Here is a 15,987-nt window from a genome sequence, read left to right as displayed (position 1 = left end):
TTTGGACGATGGGGAAAGAGAAAAACCCCCATCTCACCCCATCCAGACGGTTCTGGGGAGCATTTTAAAAGGGTGTCCTTACATTCAAATGCTACACTTTACCCCACTGCACTGTGTACAAGGGCTACACACTATACAGATTAACTTCCACACTGCATACATTACAGTGCCTGAATTCTGCACTGTGTGAGTTATAGTAATAAACCAGTGATGGAGGCTGTTTCTAAAAAAATAATGTATTTGGCAATTTAAGCATTTACAAAATATATACAAATAAAATGGCTTTAATAAATGAATGGAACAGGTGCAAACACAAATGCTGAAGGAAAAATAAATAATTAAAAAAATGAAAGGGTTTTTCATACAAACCATATTCTTATATGAAAACGTTTCCTCACATTCTTTTTCATGAATTTAAGACTCTTCATAAACGTGATAAATTATTTATGAGCACACCAAACAAAGGTTTCACTTTCATGTACCTTGATCTGTGTATATAAAATTTTCCAAGGATTAGTATGTTATCCACTAGGTAGTCGTCATTACTATTGTCAATGACAAGAGCACAGATGATGCCATTTTGGGAAGAGTTTCCGAGCTGAAAAACCTTCCGGTAAAGCCAGTCATGAATTCATACAATGAAAAAATGGTCATTAGTTTCTGTATCGCCACAGAACACACAGTCAATAGTATCCATTTCAAATCGCCGTAATAATTTGGTAACAATTCACAGGACGGATGTGCACCATTTAGAATTTTGAAATAGATTTATTTTGCTTTGGGAGTTATAGTGAATGTTAAAACGTCGTTCGTAGCTCGTAAATACTTTTTTGAGTATAATCGTGTGATCGAATTTCTGTAAAACAACGCAGGGTACAAAGTATTATTTAAATTGTTGCTAATAATTTTGTTTGACATACTGCCTTCATTACAGTGATGGAGGCGAGCGGACCGCCAAGCCTCTTCCGGGCACAACGAGTTGTGACGTCAGAGAGGAGGCGTTCCTGCCCCCTGACCGAAGTCTGAAGCTGAAGCGAGAGAGGAAAGCAAACATGGCGGAGCTGGAAGATGTTACGCTGGACGGGAAACCGCTTCACTCGCTCCGGGTGGCAGATTTGAAATCTGCTTTGGAGCAGAGAGGTCTCCCTAAGAGCGGCCAGAAAAATGCACTAATCAAGCGACTCAAGGGGGTGAGTTTGGTGCTTGAACTGGGATGCTCTTTCCGGTTAAGTTGGAGGCCGTTAGACCAGACAGGCCGAGTGATGGTGGTTCGGGGCATTGACTGTAAATGTGCATGGTTCGGAGCGGTGACACTCGGTGTCGTTGCCAGCGCTGGGATGTGGTAGCGGATTGTTCTGTCGGTGTGTCCTGCAAGATTGTTTGCAGTTCAGTTAGTACATGTTTCTTTGCACTGGTTGTAAGTTTATGTGTGTCGGGTGAGAGGAACAGCACCAGTAGAGCTGTGTGTTTATATCACTCGCTAGTTTTTGAAGTAAACGTCGGGGGCGCGCCCGCGCGCGGTGTTTTGGCGGATCGTGAGCTCAAGAGCGAGGACGCGCGTGCCAGGCTGCGGTTCAGGCTGGGCTCGGCTCAAGTCTGTGACGTATCGATCTACCGTAGTTAGACGGTAAAATTATATATGTATGTATCAGTGATGTTACTGAATGAATATTGCGCTATTAACCGTCTATTCTTAGGGTCGCTTTGTGAAACAGCATATGTTAGTTAGCACGCCAGTCTTGGTTTAACGAATAAGCCGTTGACTCGTAAAGGCATACACTATATTTCGGCAGTCGGTTATGCTGTACTTAAGTATTCTGGCTTCAGTTCTGATTGAAAGTACCAACCATAAATATTCTCTGACTTTTTAAAATTACTGTACAATATCACTGTGCGGATTATGTTACTTACTGTGTAATGTCACTGTGCAGATAGATTTAACAATTTGTTTTGTGAACAGTTATCCATTCATTCGTATGTCCACCTAAGAAAACTTGACCTATAACTCCATCGTGTGTGCATGTGTGCGTGCGTGTATGTGTGTGTGTATGTATGTGTGTGCGTGCGTGTGTATGCACGTGTATGTGTGTGTGCGTGTGTATGCGCGTGTATGTTTGTGTGCGTGTGTGTATGCGCGTGTATGTATGTGTGTGCATTTGTGTGCGTGCATGTGTGTGTGTGCGTGCATGTATGTATGTGTGTGTGTGTGCGTGCGTGCGTATGCGCATGTATGTTTGTGTGCGTGTGTGCGTGTGCGTGTGTGTGTGTGCATGTGTGTGCGCGTGTGTGCGTGCGTGTGTGTGTATGTGTGTGTTTCAGGCTCTGATGTTGGAGAATCTACAGAGGACCTCCAGTCCTCACATGGGACTCCAGCCAAACTCTCAGGTGAGACTCAGGAAGAAATCATGAGATATTAAGAATATGTCTGTCTGTGGCCTTCCTCCTGACAGTACTGTCCTCCTCCTGTCAGTACTGCCCTCCCCCTGTCAGTACTGCCCACCTCCTGTCAGTACTGCCCTCCCCCTGTCAGTACTGCCCACCTCCTGTCAGTACTGCCCTCCTCCTGTCAGTATTGCCCTCCCCCATGACACAGCCACACAGAATCCATTTTCTTCTTAGTATATGTCTTTGTTCTAGTGTAGGAACACATTCCTAAAAGTGTGTGTGTGTGTATATATGTTTGTGTGTACGTGTGTGGGTGTATACATGTGTGTGTGTGTGTGTATATATGTTTGTGTGTACGTGTGTGGGTGTATACATGTGTGTGTGTGCGTTTCAGATCGGAGAGGAGATGAGTCAGAACAGCTTCATTAAGCAGTACCTGGCGAAGCAGCAGGAGCTCCTGAGGCAGCGCCTGGAGAGAGAGGCACGGGAGGTGGCTGAAGTTGATGGTGAGATAGCCTTATTTACCCAGAATGCACCATCTTGTACCATGTATTTTAGGTTTAGGGACTCTGTTCAGCACTGTCTGAACTCCCCCCATCTTTCCCTTTCTCTCTCTCTCACTCTCTCTCTACTCTGAGACAGATAGTCCTGCAGATCCAGACGATGATGATCACACAAAGAGCAGTGACATCACTTCCTGTACCGCTGAGGTAAGCAGCCAGCTCATCCCCACATGTGTGTGGGAGTGATATTTACCCGTCTGATATTTTTGCATGAAGTGTGAAATAAGGATCTTTGTTAAGTGCAGTTCAGGAATGGTGCATCCCAAGGTCTCTGTACACGAACAGGAATTTGATAACTCGCTACTTTTATCACTGAAGAACAGTGACTTGCAAGAGAACAGAGATAACATTAAACTTGTGGCTGTTCTGCTTGATTTTAAAACCTAAGCCGGTGTTTCTGGCTGCAGCAGTTTGAGAATGTTAAACCTGACCGCCCCACCCCCGTCCCTAACCCCGCCCCCTCTGTCCCCTCCCAGCGTGCAGAGGAAGTGATGTCAGCTGAGGCGTGTGTCCTACCCCCACAATCCTCTGATGGTAGCCCCGCCCCCGCCCCCCGAGCCCCGGATCCTGGGTCCCTGGAGGCCCTTGTGGCCCCGGAGGCCCCTGTCCATGGCGTGGCGTCCCTGTCAGTGCGAGTCCTCACTGGGCCCCCCCTGGCCCTGCCCGCCCCCCCCCCACTCCGGCCCACAGCTTATCTCGTCAGCGCAGGACGACAGTGATGATGACGAGGACAGCGATGAAGAGTGGGGTGTGGGCATGGGGCCCGGGCGGAGCCAGCCCACCTGGGAGACTTTGAGGTGCAAGCAGCGCCCCCCCTGGCACGTCCCCCCACAGCTACAGCAGCCCACGCCGCCCCCATCCTTCCCCCTGCCTGACACCCCCAAACAGAGCCCCCCCGGCCTGGAGCGGCCGCAGGGTGTGGCGGGGGGGCAGGGGGGTGGCCCAACCACTCAGGAGCAGCCCGGGGGCATCTTGGGAAGCCCAAAAACTGATGCACCCATCACCAAGGTGACAGCCCCACCCACCGGGGATGCAGGGGCTCCCCCCCATTCTGGGCCTGCTGTCACCGTGGAAACCGGAGAGCAGGAGACGAGCGGCTCTAAAGCTGGAGGCTCTCCCCAGAGCCCCAAAGAGCTGGAGGAGGAGAGAGGGAGTGGTGATTCCCCTGGACACGCCCACACCCTGCGAGACACGCCCCCTTTTGCCCCAGCCACCTCCCCCTGCTGTCTGCCCTTGCCCCCCGAAGAGTCACGCCTCCTCTCTGCACCCCCAAGACCAGATCCTGGGGTGCTTCCACCCGGGGGCGGGACCGCTTGTGTAGCCATGGAGATGGGAGTGGGCGGAGAATGGGCGGGGCCTGGGGGCGTGGCACCTGTGCTGCCACCCTCTCCCCCCCCCCGAGGAGGGAGACACTGCAAGGGCGAAGCCTTGCTCCTCCAGCGACTCCTCATCCTCTGACTCAGACTCTTCATCCCGACCCTCAGCCTCCTCTTCCTCACGTGATGAACCTCACTCTGGTCCCGCCAGCTGGAGGGTGAGTGACATGCCCCCCCCCCCTCCTCCTCGTCCAGTCAGACACCAGCCTGCTCTCCATCAACACGCCCTGTCTCTCCCTCTCTCTCAGGGTGATTTGGGGTCCCTGGGCAGCAGGGGACCCCATGGTCCTCCTCGCAAGAGGAGAGGAGAGCAGGAGGAAGAGGACGGAGAAGTGAGCCACAGGAAGGTCAGAACATCCTGCCTGCCCTCCCTCTGCACCACCCTCCAGCTTCCTGCTCTGCTTCCATCTCTCTCTCTCTCTCTCCCTCTCTCTCTCTTCCTCTTCCTTTGTCTCTCTCCCCCCCTCTCTCTAAAGCTCTTTTGTCAGTTTTGTTCATATTGAAGCAGTCAGAGTTTACAGTCACCCAGTGTAGCATCTTCCTCTCTAAACATGTTTGTGCTTATTCTACTTTTCCTCCTACTCATTTACTCCTCCCTGCCTCTGTCTGTCTATCTGTACCTCCGTCTGACAGAAGCCGTGCCCTGAAGATGTAGATGAAGATGAGATGAAGAGACACCAACCCATGTAAGCCTCCCAAACCTGGGGTTACACACACACACACACACACACACACACACACAGCAGAGAAGTGTACAGATGGAGTAAGGGACTATGTATAAAAAAAGGCTGTAATAGAGTGTTACAGTGATGACGTCTTTTCGTAGGCCAACCCCGCCATCAGATTTGCAATGCTCCCCCCCCCCCCCCCCCCCCATTAATATCGAAGCTGTTTATGTGCTTTAAAAAAGTAAGTTGCTATGATGAAACTACAACGGCTGTCGCGTGCAGGCCGGTTAGCTTGGAAACTGGAATAGCGGTTGCCTGAAATCCGACCGTTGTTGTAGTTTCAGTATAGCAACTTGTTATTAACGTACTTTTTAAAAAACCGATAACGGCTTCGAATTTCACGGTTGAGATATTAGTTGGTGTAATAACTTATCGCGTAGAACAAAACGTGAAACTCTCTTCTCGCTTACATTTACCACATACCTTATTTTCGGCAGAAAACGAAATCCCTATGGGGAAAAAAAGCATTGGAAATCTGACGAGGGAACCCAAAAATGCGAGCTTTGGCTACTTCCCGGTTTTAGGACTACATTTGTAACACTCTATTTTAGTTTATTTGCAACCGAAATTACTAAGTGGGCCTTTAAGAAGGTAAATTAGTACAATATGCAGTTCTGGTGACTATTAATACAGATATTCATTCGAATGTATTTAAAGCACGGCTTTGTTAAAGTAGGATACTAAATGTCGTTGCATGCAGCGTTCATGATTATCTGGACTCGTTTTTAGTCAGGCATTATGTGCGGCAGCTCTGCAGCCAGTGGGGAGGAGACGGGGTCCTCATCCTTACTTCCTCTCCCTCAAATAAACATGGCCGCCGTGCGTGCCCAGCCGCTGTAAGAACGTCGCAGCGGAGTATCCGCAGTCCGTACCGAAGGCTTTCTACCTGAATGCGTTTCACTGCTGTCGGGGCTGGTCAGATTCCTATAGAGCGGTCCGTTGCGGGGTCCGCGCCGTGCAGTATGCTGTCTGAAAACTACACAAGCAGGTACGATAGCGAGACGTGGGCGATGGAGCCGAAGCGTTTTAAACCGTCTGTGTGTCGGTTTTTTTTTTTGCCAATACCTGCCCTCCCCTCCCTGCCCTTCTAAAGGGCGTGTGTAGGTTACCGGCCTTTCTCTATGGATAAACGCGTTCTTGAAAACCGATCGATCTATGTGACTTTCTTTTTGGGAGAAGGGAGAGAGGCATCGTCGCCGTCACCTGGCGCGGCGCTGTCTTCCTCGCAAAGTAATTAAAATGCTCGGTTTGTCCTGAGTATGTCGGTTCTTTGCGAGGCGCGCGATGCTGTTAATTCATACAGAACCATGTAGTTGGGTTGTGCTGGACGCCCTCTTGTCCTGACTCGTTTTAGCTTCTGTTCTCCCTGTCATTTTGGGAAGCCCCGTTGTCGGTAAGGACTCGACTGCAGGCACATTCCTTTACGCGCGCTGGTGGAAATGGCTGGTGGAAATGGCTGCTGCCGTCTGGCTCCTCTCCCAGTTGTGGAATGTGTGTGAAACTCTTTAAACCCAAAAGCAGTTTTTAAATGTTCTGCTTCCCCCCCGCTCCCCGCCCACGACTCCCTGTACTGTGTAAGAATGTCAGGGCTTAAAGGGGAGTGGCTGTGAATATCACAGCACCTGGATGTAAGGCCCGACCTGCACGTTGGCTTCACAGCAGAGTAAATATTGCTGAATGATCTCACGAGTGTGAAGTGTGCTGAACTTTCCACGCATGCACGCCGTGACTGTGACCATGAGGCGTCCGCCTGGAACCCTGAAGCCGAGTTTTACCCGCATTCCCGGGCGCGGGAGGTTACCGCAGCAGGAGTGTAACACTGCCCACCCCCTCTACCCCCCGGGGGTTGTTTCTATGGAGACGGGACAGGTGGTTAAACATGCTGTGTTCTGGGCTGCTTGTGAAGCACTGGTGACTGAAATCCAGGATGTTTTAATCTGAAGAAGAAAAGCACCATGTAAGAGTTAGCTTGACTTCAGTACTAACCAATCCTAGCCCTGCTTAGCTTCAGTACTAACCAATCCTAGCCCTGCTTAGCTTCAGTACTAACCAATCCTAGCCCTGCTTAGCTTTAGTACTAACCAATCCTAGCCCTGCTTAACTTCAGTACTAACCAATCCTAGCCCTGCTTAACTTTAGTACTAACCAATCCTAGCCCTGCTTAACTTTAGTACTAACCAGTCCTAGGCCTGCTTAACTTTAGTACTAACCAATCCTAGCCCTGCTTAACTTTAGTACTAACCAGTCCTAGGCCTGCTTAACTTTAGTACTAACCAATCCTAGCCCTGTTAAGGTTCAGTACTGTCCTAATCTAGGACACTAATCATTCAGTCAGTACTGTATAGAAAACCAGGTGTGATTGTTTAGGCTGTGGAGTTTACCAGAGCAGAGCAGAACTATGTGATCCCCTGCTGCCACCTAGTGTCTCATGTGCAGTACTGCAGCTGTAGTCATAACCACACTTCAGATTTAACAGGAGGCAGTACAGGTCATATGGATACAGTCTGTACAGCCAACACACTGTCTCTGTCTTCCCTGTGTGTGTGTGTGTATGTATACACATCTGTTAAACTCCCTCTCTCTTCCTTTCCTCCTATCTGTTTATCCCTCTCTGTCTCAGGGAGGTGACGCAGGCTGGGTCGGGCTCTGTGGTAGAGGCAGAGGCCTGCAGTGAGAGACGGGGCCCAGTAGAGGGCAGCATGGGAAACTCTGCGGAGGTAAGGCTTTGCACAGGGTGGAGCAGGGATGCATGGGGCTTCTGGGGCAGGGCCGGGGTGCATGGTGTGTAATAAGAGCAGACCATTGTTCTGACACATTTTTGTTTCTCACTGGAATAACCTACTGACCCGAGCTACTGACCACTCTTGAGGCCACAGAGCTACTGACCGCACTAATTCCACAGAGCTACTGACCGCTCTAATGCCACAGAGCTACTGACTGCTCTGATTCCATAGAGCTACTGACCACTCTGATTCCACAGATCTACTGACCGCTCTAATGCCACAGAACTACTGACTGCTCTGATGCCACAGAGCTACTAACCGCTCTTGATTCCACAGAGCTACTGACTGCTCTGATTCTGCAGAGCTACTGACCACTCTAATGCCACAGAGCTACTGACCGCTCTGATTCCACAGAGCTACTGACCACTCTGATTCCACAGAGCTACTGACCGCTCTGATTCCACAGAGCTACTGACCACTCTGATTCCACAGAGCTACTGACCGCTCTGATTCCACAGAGCTCTGCTGCCACCTTGTACCCACTGTGACTAACACACGTTGAGCACGACTGAGAACAAGCATCTGTCTGTTCGGCCGGTGTCCCTCTCTCTCTCTCTCTCTCTCTCTCTCTCTCTCTCTCTCTCTCTCTCTCTCTCTCTCTCTCTCTCTCTCTCTCTCTCTCTCTCTCTCTCTCTCTCTCTCTCATCTCTCTCTCTCTCTCTCTCTCTCTCTCTCTCTCTCTCTCTCTCTCTCTCTCTCTCTCTCTCTCTCTCTCTCTCTCTCTCTCTCTCTCTCTCTCTCTCTCTCTCTCTCTGTTTGGCCGGTGTCTCTCTCTCTCTCTCTGTTTGGCCGGTGTGTCTCTCTCTCTCTCACCCCTCCACTTTATTTCCTGTCTTCCAGAGCCCCACAGCCACGACCTGCAGTGCTCCCCAGATCTCCCTGCCCAGTAAGTCCACAGCCCTCTCTCACTCTCTATCTCTCCCTCTCCCTCCTTCTCTCTCTCTCTCTCTCTCTTTCCTCCTCTCTCTCGCTTTCTTTCTCTCTCTCTCTCCCCCTCTCCTTTCTGTTCTCTCCCTCCCTTCCCTTGCTCCTTCTGTGTGTGTAGCTGATTTATAAACACATCTGATAAATCCCCCACCCCCACCTTGCTGATCTGTGTAATGTGTGTAACCCCCCCACCCTGCTGATCTGTGTAATGTGTGTAACCCCCCCACCCCACCCTGCTGATCTGTGTAATGTGTGTAACCCCCCCCCACCCCACCCTGCTGATCTGTGTAATGTGTGTAACTCCCACCCTGCTGATGTGTATAATGTGTGTAACCCCCCCCCCCCCCCAGCAGTCACAAAGCCAGCCTCAGAGTGTGGGCCGGTTGCTGTGGGGACGTTGGGCCCTCCAGCGCCCCCTGCAGGGACTTTGGAGGAGGCGGTGTCTCCAGTTCCCGCCAGCCGGAAGAGAAGGTGGGACTCCAGCACCACAGCTGCTGCCAAGCAACAGCAGCCATCTGGTGGCTTCAGCTCCCTGAAGGTACAGCGCTAACACTGTTGAATCGCTACGCTAGCTACATGTACACTATAGCCCTCATGAACACACACAGCACTGAATGCTACGCTAACGTAATGTACACTATAGCCGTCATAAACACACACAGCACTGAATGCTACGCTAGCGTAAACGCACAATATAGCCCTCATAAACACACACAGCACTGAAAGGCTACGCTAACGTACATGTAAACTAGCCCTCATGAGCACACGCGTGCTAACGCGCAGTGTTAGGCTGACGTACGGCTCTGTTGTTGTAGTCTCTGATCCCAGACGTTCCGCCTGCGGTGGACTCCAGCAGCCAGCAGGAGGCGGTGGTGGAGCTGCATCCAGAGGAGGGGCGTCTCTCTGGGGACGAAGAGGAGGAGGAGCAGGGCACAGCTGGAGGGCTTCACGTCCAGCGCGCTGTCACACAGGTGAGGCACACCTGAAACCAAGAGAGAGAGCTCTGCCTCTGATACTAAACATACAGCAGAGCTCTGCCTCTGAGACTAAACATACAGCAGAGCTCTGCCTCTGAGACTAAACATACAGCAGAGCTCTGCCTCTGAGACTAAACATACAGCAGAGCTCTGCCTGATACTAAACATACAGCAGAGCTCTGCCTCTGAGACTAAACATACAGCAGAGCTCTGCCTCTGAGACTAAACATACAGCAGAGCTCTGCCTGATACTAAACATACAGCAGAGCTCTGCCTCTGAGACTAAACATACAGCAGAGCTCTGCCTCTGAGACTAAACATACAGCAGAGCTCTGCCTCTGAGACTAAACATACAGCAGAGCTCTGCCTGATACTAAACATACAGCAGAGCTCTGCCTCTGATACTAAACATACAGCAGAGCTCTGCCTCTGATACTAAACATACAGCAGAGCTCTGCCTCTGAGACTGAACATACAGCAGAGCTCTGCCTCTGAGACTAAACATACAGCAGAGCTCTGCCTCTGAGACTAAACATCCAGCAGAGCTCTGCCCCTGAGACTAAACCAGCTCCTCTCTGTCTCTGTCTCAGATGGCTTCTGCAGGGAAGCAGGAGAATGGACAGAAGGAGGGACTGGAAGAGGAAGATGAGGAGGATGAAGCAGGAGGAGGAGGGGACAGGCAGAGGCCACTGAAGGAGGAGAGGAAGGACTGCTCGCTTGTTGCCATGGAAACGCAGGCGCCGCCCACCCCTGAGGCACCCTCAAAGAAAGGTGACTGAGTTTCACCGCACCTGCGCTCTGGGGAGACAGCCTCCCTCTACTGCCTCTCAAAACCCGGCCTGCAGGGGGCGCTGTGTATGCAGGTTCAACTCCAGTCCTGGAGGGGGTGCTGTGTATGCAGGTTCAACTCCAGTCCTGGAGGGGGCGCTGTTTATGCAGGTTCAACTCCAGTCCTGGAGGGGGCGCTGTGTATGCAGGTTCAACTCCAGTCCTGGAGGCGGCGCTGTGTATGCAGGTTCAACTCCAGTCCTGGAGGGGGCCCTGTGTATGCATGTATGAGCATGTGTTTGTGTTAGAGAAAGGCTTTCTCAGCAGTTTGCTGTAGAGTGATGTGAGTGAGTGGATTTTGGGATTTTGACTCTGTTCGTCCTCAATGCCCCCCCAGCTCCCCCTAGTGGTACCCGGGTGCGCCACTCCAGTCAGCAGAAATCGGGTGTGTCCCTCACCGCTGAGGACCCTGTCTGCTCCGCCCAGAAACCGCCACCCCCCCACAGTAAAGGCACCAACATCATCCACATCTGCAACCTGGTGAGCCCTACACCTGTACTGCTGTACACTCACCTGTACTGCTGTACACTCACCTGTACTGCTCTACACACACCTGTACTGCTCTACACACACCTGTACTGCTCTGCACTCACCTGTACTGCTCTACACACACCTGTACTGCTCTACACTCACCTGTACTGCTCTACACACACCTGTACTGCTCTACACACACCTGTACTGCTCTGCACTCACCTGTACTGCTCTACACACACCTGTACTGCTCTGCACTCACGCAAACGCACACGCACTCACGCACTCACTCACACTCACGCGCGCTCACACACACACACTCACACACACGCACGCACGCACACACACACACTCACTCACTGTGTGTGACCTCTGACCCTGAAGGTGCGTCCCTTCACTCTGGGCCAGCTGAAGGAGCTGCTGAACGAGACCGGAGCCGTAGTGGAGGAGGGATTCTGGATCGACAAAATCAAGTCCCACTGTTACGTCACTGTGAGTCTGTGTGCTACGGACAAAACATTCAGATGCACAACTATCACTTCTCTTACTGGGTGTCAAACAGAATTGGATAGTACAGTGTTAATGTCTCTCTCTCTCAGTGCAGTGTTAATGTCTCTCACTCTCAGTACAGTGTTAATGTCCCTCACTCTCTCTTAGTACAGTGTTAATCTCTCTCTCTCTCTCTCTCTCTCTCAGTACAGTGTTAATGTCTCTCTCTCAGTACAGTGTTAATGTCTCTCTCTCTCTCTCTCTCTCAGTACAGTGTTAATGTCTCTCTCTCTCAGTACAGTGTTAATGTCCCTCACTCTCTCAGTACAGTGTTAATGTCCCTCACTCTCTTAGTACAGTGTTAATGTCTCTCTCTCTCAGTACAGTGTTAATGTCTCTCTCTCTCTCTCAGTACAGTGGTAATGTCTCTCTCTCTCTCAGTACAGTGGTAATGTCTCTCTCTCTCTCTCTCTCTCTCTCTCAGTACAGTGGTAATGTCTCTCTCTCTCTCTCAGTGCAGTGTTAATGTCCCTCACTCTCTCAGTACAGTGTTAATGTCTCTCTCTCTCAGTACAGTGTTAATGTCTCTCTCTCTCTCTCTCTCTCAGTGCAGTGTTAATGTCCCTCACTCTCTCTTAGTACAGTGTTAATGTCTCTCTCTCAGTACAGTGGTAATGTCTCTCTCTCTCTCTCTCTCTCTCTCTCTCAGTGCAGTGGTAATGTCTCTCTCTCTCTCAGTGCAGTGTTAATGTCTCTCTCTCTCAGTACCCCAGTGTGGAGGAGGCCGTCGCTGCTCGGACTGCGCTGCAGGGGCTGAAGTGGCCCCAGACTAACCCCAGATTCCTCAGGGTGGACTTCTGTCAGCAGGATGAGGTGAGTAACCCGCTGTTCTCCATGAAGGAAACACTGACCCCTGCTGGATCTCTTGCAACACTGCATATATAACCTGTCCATTATGATTTTAGATTGTGAAACATCTGGTGAAATATTGACTTCTTAAATTTTTTGTTTGAAACCACGGAAGTGGTAGTCAGGTTGTCATTATTGCTTAAATACACACCTGTACACATGCTTATTAATAAATACACAACTTTACACATGCTTATTCATAAATACACACCTGCACACATGCTTATTCATAAATACACACCTGCACACATGCTTATTAATAAATACACACCTGTACACATGCTTATTAATAAATACAGGATGGTAGTTATTGTCCGGAAACCAGACAACCCTAACCCCAGGCTATGAATGATCTTCTGCAGTCTAATCTCCCAGTCTTGACCTCTGCCTTTCTTTCTCTCCGTCCCTCGCTCTCTCCCTCTGTCTCTCCTCTCCCCCCCCTCTCTCTCCCAGCTGGACCGCCACAGGGCGCAGTTGGATGGTGTGGGGGCGGTGCAGAGGGAGGGGGGCGGGGTGGGGGAGTGGGACCAGCAGGCGCAGCGTCAGAGAGAGCGGGAGCGCAGAGAGCGAGCGAGGGGCGAGCGAGAGTGGGACCGGGACAAGGTGGCAGATTTCAGCAGACCAGGGGAAGACCAGCGCTCCCCGGCACACCCCCCCGAGAGGAGAGACCAGCCCAGGACGGGTGTGTGTGTGTGTGTGTGCGTATGTGTGTGTGTGCGTGTGTGTGCGTATGTGTGTGTGCGTATGTGTGTGTGCGTATGTGTGTGTGCGTGTGTGTGTGTGTGCATGTGCATGTGTGCGTGACTGTGCTTGTATGTGCGTGTGTGTGATTGCTTTTACGTGCGTGTGTGTGTGTCGCAGTTTTTAAATGTTTTTTCTCGCTCTCTGTAGAAAACCCCCCGGGGAAGTTGCTGGATGACCTGTTCTGTAAGACCAAGGCCCCCCCCTGCATATACTGGCTCCCCCTCACCGAGCAGCAGGTCAGTCCCACAGCGCCCTCTGCTGGGCAGGCAGAGAACAGCACTGCTCGCCCATTCAGATCCATTCAGCTGCGCTGTCATCTGCCCTGCAGAATGTCTTTGTGAAATGAAGGTTTAAATAGCTACATCTCAGAGTGCTGTCTGATTGGCCGGCTCTGAAGTGACCTCACCCCCCCCCCCCCCCCAGGCGCTGCAGAGAAAGGCGGAGCGTGCGGAGAGGATGAAGGAGAGAGAGAAGAGGAGGAAGGAGCTGCAGCAGGAGGAGGACAGGAAGCGGGAGGAACGCAGGGCGGGGCGGAGCAAAGAAGCAGGGGGCGTTGCCGAAGGGGGAGGGGCCTCTCAGCCTGTCACAGGAGAGAGGGAGAAAGAGAGCGAGAAGGTAAGGGAGAATGAGAAGGTTAGGGATAAAGAGAATGAGACTGAGAAAGTAAGGGGAAAAGAGGACAGGGAGAGAGAGGAGAAAGACAAGGAAAGAGGGAAAGAGATGGGGAGAGGGGAAAAAGAGAAGGAAAGAGAGAGGGGGAGGGGGAGAGAGTCAAAAGAGGAGGAAAGAGATAAGGGAAGGGGGAGAGAGGAGAAGGAGAAGGAAAGAGGGAAAGTGACGGGGCAAGGGGAGAAAGCAGGGGAAAGAGCGAGGGGGAGAGAGGAGAAAGAGGGGGAAAGAGAGAGGGGGAGGGGGAAAGAGGAAAAAGAGAGGGAGAAAGAAGGGGAAAGAGAGAGGGGGAGGGGGAGAGAGGAGAAAGAGAGGGAGAAAGAGGGGGAAAGAGAGAGGGGGAGAGAGGAGAAAGAGAGGGAGAAAGAGGGGGAAAGAGAGAGGGGGAGAGAGGAGAAAGAGGGGGAAAGAGAGAGGGGGAGGGGGAGAGAGGAGAAAGAGAGGGAAAGGGGGAGGGGGAGAGGAGAGAGAGAGGAGGAGAGGGAGAGGGGTAAGAGGCGAGATGGTTACAGTGGCAGAAGGGCAGATTCAAAATCTCGGGGGGGCAGGCGTTCACGAAGCCACAGCAACCCCCCCCCACCTAGAGACCGGCGACACTGAGGAACTACACACACACACACACACACACACACACACTCACTCACACACTCACTCACACACACACACACACACACACACACACACACACACACACACACTCACACTCACTCACACACTCACTCACACACACACACACACACACACACACACTCACTCACTCACTCACTCACACACACACTCACTCACTCACACACACACACACACACACACACACACACACACACACACACACACACACACACACACACTCACACTCACACTCACACACACACCCTGCCCCTAAGTGTTCCTTTCTGCTGCACATGCTCAGTCTCAGCGGTGTGCAGTTCCCTCATTTCTCCCTGCAGGGCATCACTCTTTAGTTCCGGGTCACATGACCCTCCTTGTGCACTGTAGCTCCGCCCATCTGGTGATGTCAGCCCGTCGCCAGGTAACCAGGGTGGAGTTTAGTGGGTGACTGCAAAGCCCACATCAAAGAGTTTGGAGGCAATCATGACCCCGCCCCCCTTCCAAGCACAGGGGACCTCTGGGAGGGGTTGTGATGTTTATAGAAAAAGTAGTTTTAATATTGCTCTTATTTTGTTTAGGTTAATATTTGTTTTCTTGGGTTTTTCCCCATGTAAGTAATAAATGTAAAATGAGTAAAAACATTTAAAAAAAATAAATTGGTTTTCTCATACAAGTTGCGTGAAAAGCAATTGGACTGATGTGTGTGCGCGTGTCTGAGTTGGTCAGTGTACAGAGGCCTGAAAAAGTATTTGCCCCTTCCTGATTTCCTGTAATACTGCATACTTGTCACACTGAAGTTTTATAGCTTCAGACAATGTAATACTAGACAAAGGAAACCTGAGTAAACACAAAACACATGTAAGTTTTTTAATTTCATTTATTTAATGAAAAAAGTTATCCATATGAAAAAGTAATTGCTCCCTTAGTTACTCAGTCTGCCAATTAACCAAATTTAATTGAGAAATACATTCCACTGTTTTAACACAGCCAGGCCTGTTGAATCTAAACCTCACTCCTATTGAACCATCAGAGTGAAACGGTCACCACAAGGTTTCTTCAAACACACTATCCTACGGTCCAAGGACGTTTCAGACGAGATGAGAAAAACGTTACTGAAATTTATGAGTCTGGAAAGGGTTACTAAGCCATTTCTAAGGCTCTGGGACTCCACCAATCCACAGTGAGCCATTATCTCCACATGGAGAACGCTGGTGTTGGTGGTGTAGTGGTGAATCTTCCGTCAGACGATCATTGATGTGTCATTTGGTTAGCAGTGATTTCCATCTTGATAGTCTCCCATGAATTATTATACCTATTATATCTTTAATTAATCTATACCCGTGAACATTTCTTATTGTGGAGTCATGGACACTGAGGCCAGAGAGGCCTGCAGTTCATTGGATGAACTTTTGTGTCATTTTGGATGAGTTGGCTGTCTACTCCTGGGAGGATCACCACTGTTCCAAGTGTTCTCATTACATTACATTCATTTGGCAGGCTTTTACCATTGGCTTTTATCCTAAGCGACG

At 50.6% G+C, this 15,987-nt stretch overlaps 1 protein-coding gene across 1 annotated transcript; it reads left to right on the top strand.

Moving 5' to 3' along the window:
• The first annotated feature begins 3,676 nt into the window (after window positions 1-3,676).
• On the top strand, window positions 3,677-14,906 carry acin1b (apoptotic chromatin condensation inducer 1b). Its single transcript, XM_035426157.1, has 15 exons — window positions 3,677-4,482; window positions 4,573-4,671; window positions 4,958-5,010; window positions 7,673-7,769; window positions 8,676-8,721; window positions 9,113-9,300; window positions 9,578-9,733; window positions 10,330-10,510; window positions 10,905-11,047; window positions 11,423-11,530; window positions 12,293-12,400; window positions 12,890-13,118; window positions 13,328-13,416; window positions 13,604-13,947; window positions 14,846-14,906. Exons 3-15 carry the CDS (start codon window positions 4,991-4,993, stop codon window positions 14,904-14,906), a joined length of 1,770 nt encoding a protein of 589 aa, XP_035282048.1. The 5' UTR covers window positions 3,677-4,482; window positions 4,573-4,671; window positions 4,958-4,990.
• The last annotated feature ends 1,081 nt before the right edge of the window (window positions 14,907-15,987 follow it).

This window comes from Anguilla anguilla, chromosome 7 (genome assembly GCF_013347855.1).
Source record: "Anguilla anguilla isolate fAngAng1 chromosome 7, fAngAng1.pri, whole genome shotgun sequence".
NCBI lineage: Eukaryota > Metazoa > Chordata > Actinopteri > Anguilliformes > Anguillidae > Anguilla > Anguilla anguilla.
This window is presented reverse-complemented; position numbering and strand designations above follow the sequence as displayed.

Bases quoted from the DNA above. Each gene is read 5' to 3' on its own strand.
- acin1b (XM_035426157.1), top strand. From the start codon at position 4,991: ATGAAGAGACACCAACCCAT. The intron at 11,531-12,292 runs GTGAGTCTGTGT...TCTCTCTCTCAG, and splicing joins AGTCCCACTGTTACGTCACT to TACCCCAGTGTGGAGGAGGC. The intron at 13,417-13,603 runs GTCAGTCCCACA...CCCCCCCCCCAG, and splicing joins TCCCCCTCACCGAGCAGCAG to GCGCTGCAGAGAAAGGCGGA.